General features: G+C 42.0%; 1 protein-coding gene across 1 annotated transcript in view; it reads right to left on the bottom strand.

Moving 5' to 3' along the window:
* ATP8B1 (ATPase phospholipid transporting 8B1) overlaps nt 1–5,897 on the bottom strand; it is a 142,768-nt gene that overhangs the window by 29,891 nt on the left and 106,980 nt on the right. The window contains exon 15 of the mRNA XM_023512364.1: nt 4,911–5,067. Within this exon, the coding sequence (XP_023368132.1) occupies nt 4,911–5,067 (157 nt within the window). The remainder of the gene's footprint in view (nt 1–4,910; nt 5,068–5,897) is intronic.

Raw genomic sequence — 5,897 nt, 5'->3', positions numbered from 1 at the left:
TGGGGATTCAAACCCGCCACCTTAGGTGTATGTGGCTGGCGCCTTAGCCGCTTGAGCCACAGGCGCTGAGCCTAAGATCTTTTATTTTCCTAGGCTAGTTATTCTGCCTGAAAACAGAAAGAAAAAGCATTTCTATGGTCCGATGAATTTCTATAGAGCAGGGAATTTAGTTTTCCAACATGGTTTGACCAGGATAGGACGTAGGCCACGGATGCCTGGACAGCTGTTTACACCTTAGTAGACCTGGGATGGTGGGACCATCCAGGGTGAACAGGTATAGTGAAAGGTAAAGACTGCTTCTTCCCTGCTTCCCTTACACCCTGGCTCCGATAATTCACTCTCATTAAGTCAGTTTAATCACTTCCCAATTAGTAAATAAAGAGGACACTAGATTTTCTCTCTATTCATTCACCCAGGAAGTCATACAGAGGTAGTTATAAATGCACTTGCTAAATCCAGCCCCTTTCCAGAACTAAACAAACACCAGGGAGCAGCAAGCTGGCCCCTTCAGCCTTCCCGGTATCAGCAGGTGTAGTGATATATTGTGTAATACTGACTGCACACTCATTTCCAACAGAGAAAAGAAACCAAATAATGAAAGGAGGTGGAGTTATGTAGAGAAAATACCTTGATATCTTTTATCATTAAAGGAAAAAGCAAATCCTTCTATTACTTTTTAGCAATGGAGTCACAGAATTAGACTGTAGAGTTGGTCCAAACTCTAATTTTATGTTTGTAGGAAGGCACCAGGACTGGAAAAACAACAACAACAACAAAAACCTCTTTATAGCCTTTTCCTTTTCTTTTACAGACTCATTTGTGAATCATGAAACTGCTGCAGACAAAAAAAGATGCTCAAACCACAAATTCTACCTCTCATCTCTCATTATCCCAATTCCCTAACACCGCCAGACTTGAAACAAGTTACCTCTCAGACATCTCTTTCCCCTCAAGCTTCTTACCCTCTTCAAATCATTTGCCAGAGGCTGCCCACATTCATGGATTTCTTATCCTTCCCCAAATCCCACCCTAATCCAAGCCCTCAACTTCCCCCACCAACCTCCACTGGGACCTGTCTCCCTGCTCTAGGATCTCACACCCAGTGTGATATGCAAACCTCCTATAACAAGCTCTCTGACCACTGATTAAAGACTTTGGTGTGAAGTAAAGGCTTCCAAGCCTTGCACACTCTGCACTCATGGCCTCTGTGGGGCAGGAATCTAAGATGGCCCCAGTTGGGTACATTCATCTTCTCCTAGTCACTCAAACACTAACATTGGCACTGCTGTGAGGGGATTTTGCATTTGTAAGTAAGATCCTAATTAACTGACCTTAAAACACTGAGACTATCCAGAGGCTTCTGACTGACTAGATGAATATTTAAGGGGGACAGAGCTCATCCTGGGGAGGGATTTGAAGCATGAAAGGGGTTCAATTCAAGAGAGATTCTCCACCATTGGTTTTGAAGATGGAGGGGACCAATTGGCAGGGAATGAGGGTGGCCTCTGGGAGTGGAGTGCAACCCAGCTGGCAGCCAACAGAATTATGAGACATCAGCCCTACAACCAAGAGAGAACTGAATCCTACTGCAACCATGTGAGCTTGGAAGAGGCAGAGGGCTCCAAATGAGAATGCACCCCCACCTTGATTTTAGGGTGATGCTGAGCAGAGAACCCTGTGTTGCTGAGCTCAGACTTCTGACCTACAGAACCCTGCACTACTGAGTGGTGTTTTAAACAGCTTAATTGTGCTAATTCATTACAGAGTAACAGAAAACTAACACAGGCTTCTCCATACTCGGCCTCACATGGACTCAGTGCTGAGCCACACAGATTGTTGAAGTGGTCAGACATTCTTGGAAACTTCCAGGGAAGGATTTCCTCCCCTCTGCTGTTGATGTTGTACATGATAAAAGACTAGCCCATCTTTAGTCTCCTTATAAAAGAGAGAAAATGAGAGCATCAGAGCACCAGGGCAGAGGTGTGGTGGAGTCAAGGGGCATCTGGACGGTAATGAGTATTAACCCACTGGATGACCTGGGCAGATCCCTCATGCTCTCTGAGTCTAAATTTCCTTATCTACAAAATGTGATGGTTGTCCCCAAGGTTCTTTTCAAGAGACCCTTTCATGGTACTTCATGGATCAAAGCCCAGACCAACTTCCCCTCTAACCTCCTGCACCTAAAAATATAATCTGTCTCCATTCTGAGTGGCTTGAGCAATTGCCTATCATATTCTGGGTGAAGAAAGATTACCCAGGTTGTGTTAATAGAGTCCTTCACCTCAGCTGACCATGGGACAAAGCTGTAGAATGTTAGGCTGGAAGAGACTTTGAACGCCCAACCTTCTTACCACCACACTGATGAAACTGATGCCCGGAAGGGGACCGAAACTGGGCTGGCTCATCTGCAGCACACAGTCCAGGGCTCTCCCTGCGATATCCCAAGGGGGGGGGGGATTAAGACCCTAAGATTAATGTGCCTTTACCTACGTTGACCAGTTTGCTCTCAAAATACCATCGCATACTCAAAGAAAAGTAGAATAATTTTACTAAGGGGTTAAAATCTAAGGGAACCGAGTTGCTTAATGATGTTGCACTTTATTCTTATCATATGAGGAAAATTTGCTTGGTGAGTCAAACAGACTTTGCTCCCTCCTTCAGCAATTCATGACCTGGCATCGTCCCTGTCTATGCTGTCTCATCTTGTCTGCCAACAGCCTCTTCCCATGTATCTACCCCAGTGTGAACTCTGCTACCTCACTTTATTGCACTATTAGATTGATCCTCGGAGCATGAGTTCCTTTGACACTTGCTGAAAGGTATCGAGTATAGTTTCTACATATTCAGTCTTTCTTTATGCATATTCTTTCTCTGAAGGTTTCATACTTGCTACATGTGAAATATCAAAGCTGGGAACAGGGAAGGACTTATGTATGTAACATGGATTAAAGTAAGAAGGTGGAGAATGGAGGGAAGGTGGAATGTGATTCCTTATAAACATGCCAAGAGAATTCCTTTGCTCCATCTAGAAAGTACATCTGTCTACATAACCTATCATTACATCTATATATGATACAACAACTAGCTTGCTTGATGAACTTGCTGTAACAAAGCCGGCACAAACTGCAACTAAGAATTCTGCAGAGTTTTACCACTAGACTGTTTACTGAAGCTCAATTTACAATCACCAAAGTGTGGAAACAGCCTAAATGCCCACCAACCCAGGAAGGGATTAACAAGCTGTGGTATATGTATACCATGGAATACTACTCAGCCACTAAAAATGATGGAGACTTTGTATCTTTTGTATTAACCTGGATGGATGTGGAACACATTATTCTTAGTAAAGCATCATAAGAATGGAGTAACAAGAATCCTATGTACTCAATTCTGGTATGAGGACAATTAAGGTCCTAGTACACGGTGGGGGGGTGGGGGATGGGGAGACCTGAGAAAGGGAAGGAGGGAGGGGGTAGGTGGACAAGGGGTGTGGTGTACCTTTTGGGGGCGGGACACAATTATAAGAGGGTCCTTATCTAACAAAAGCAATTAGTATAACCCGGTTCTGTGTACCCTCAATGAATCCCCAATAATAAAAAAAATCAAAAAGAAAAGAATTCTGTAGGGGTGCCCATAGCTCAGTGGTTAGGGTGCCAGTCACATGCTCTGGGGCTGGTGGGTTTGAACCCTGCCCAGGCTTGCTAAACAAAACAAAAACAAAAACAAAAACAAAAAAAGCTGAGCATTGTGGCAGGTGCCTGTAGTCCCAGCTACTAGGGAAGCTGAGGCAAAGAGAATCACTTGAGCCCAAGAGTTTGAGGTTTCTGTGAGCTATGATGCCATAGCACTCTACCAAGGGTGACAAAGTGAGACTCTGTCTCAATAAGAATTTTAAAAAACTAAAAACAAACAAACAAAAACAGAATTCTGCAAAGGAAATTATAAGTCAGCCTGGTACGTTAACATGAAATCCATATTAACTGTGCTCCTTCAAATGAAAAAAAGCACCTTAAAGAGATCCAGGCTTCAACTGAAACTATTTCTAACCCAAAACATATTAGAAAATAGTAGGGTGGTGCCTATGGCTCAAAGGAGTAGGGAACTGGCCCCATTTGCCAGAGGTGGCGGGTTCAAACCCAGCCCCAGCCAAAAAAAAAAAAAAAAAAAAAAAAGTAAATAAAAGCACTGGAGGTTGGACCAGTAAGTTCTTGAACTCATTCTAGAGAAAGTGCTGCCTACACCATTGCTGAACATTACCATGGTGCCCTTTGAAGTACTTGGGAAGCAAGACATTGACATTGGTACCTAGTCCCCTCTCCAAAGAGAGAGTATGAAGATCTTCATACAAGGACAGTTCTAATGGCCATTCTAGGAAAAAATTTCCAAAATTGCTTCAAAGGGCTGACTAGCCACTGGCATCAGGGCATAGCTTCCCAAGGGGAGGACTTCAAATGTTTCCGTAGTCACATTCAGCAATGAGGTCTATAGCACTTACTCTAAGAGAAGTGTGCAAACTTAACTGTCCAAGCTCGTATGTCTGAAATTATTCTGTAGAAAAGAGTGCCCAAGTTGAAAGTCCACTTATGATACAGATAAGATTTGACTTTCCACTCTTCACAAATGCTAAGAATTGGGTGGGAAAATTTCAATTCTTCTATCATAATTTGAGTCAACCATTTCTTTTAAAAAGATTTCATTTGCAAAGTGATAAAACAGATTTTCAGATATAAGTTTAACTAAGACGTTTGTTTCACACTTTGCCGTTTCATAAACCACCCCGTGGCAGGTGCTGACAAATGTCCCTTGCACGTGAATGTGAGACAGAGTTATCATGAGCAGTGTATGACATGCGTGTGAGTCAGAAGCATGAGTTACCTGCAAACTGACGGAGGTGCCAGGGAAACACTCACCATTGTTTCTGTCCACCATGACCGTGTGGCAGACGGCGAGCAGGAAGAAGAACTGCCGCACGTCTTGCTCCTTCCCCGACTGGATCTGCTCAATAAGGTAATGGTCATAAAATGCGAACTTCCCATCAGCAAATATGTTCCAGCTAAAATCCACTTCCTGAAAGAAAGGGAAGAAGAAAACAAAATGTGATTTAAACAATTTTTTTTGTTTAACAAATGAAATGACCATTTCTTCAAAGCCAAGTTTTTTCATTATACAAACGTCTCCTTAGGATTCTAAGGTGACCAGACGTCCCACTTTTGGCAGGACAGTCCCAATTTTTAACAATTTGTCCTGCATCCCGCAGCGTTTTAAAAAAGTCCTAATTTTTGGAAAGAATGCACGACAAGCTAGGGAACGGTGGGAGAATGGGAAGGGAATATACAGTTTTAGGCTACCATGTGGCTATTTCGCCAGGATATGCATTTTATATTATTTTTGTTAATTTTATAATGTTAAACTTTAATAATAACAGATAATTGTTGAGAACTGATTATGGAGAACTGCTTATCAAAGTTGGCATTGTTGATCAGTTGTTAGAATTTGACCACCATTGTTTGGACTTAATGAACAATGGCATTTTTTGGCATTGGCAACCATGAAAACATTTTGTAACTGTCTCTCAGACGATACACTTCGTACTGTGTGCTAGTGCTAGTTAAACAAGTGATGTCAACAAATCAGCTATTCATATAATTTAGGGAAGTCATTTATTTATTTCATGAATTTAGCAGACAGTACTCATATTATTTATATTTTATAGTGGCGGCAGAAAGTCTAGCGCTGGCCTTGAAAGTGACACATCTTACGAGGTATATTATTCAAAAGATATATTGATAAGGAAAAGGTTAAATCTTGGGCATCAGCAAAAATCACAATAGAGAACAAATGGTTAGAAATATTTCATCATTTTGAAACAAACCATGTTCCATACAATAATGCACTAA

The sequence above is a fragment of the Otolemur garnettii genome, unplaced genomic scaffold, assembly GCF_000181295.1.
Source record: "Otolemur garnettii isolate 467f Iridium unplaced genomic scaffold, OtoGar3 scaffold00027, whole genome shotgun sequence".
In the NCBI taxonomy this organism is placed as follows: Eukaryota; Metazoa; Chordata; class Mammalia; order Primates; family Galagidae; genus Otolemur; species Otolemur garnettii.
The sequence above is the reverse complement of the archived record's forward strand: the minus strand, read 5'-3'. Positions and strand labels throughout refer to the sequence as shown.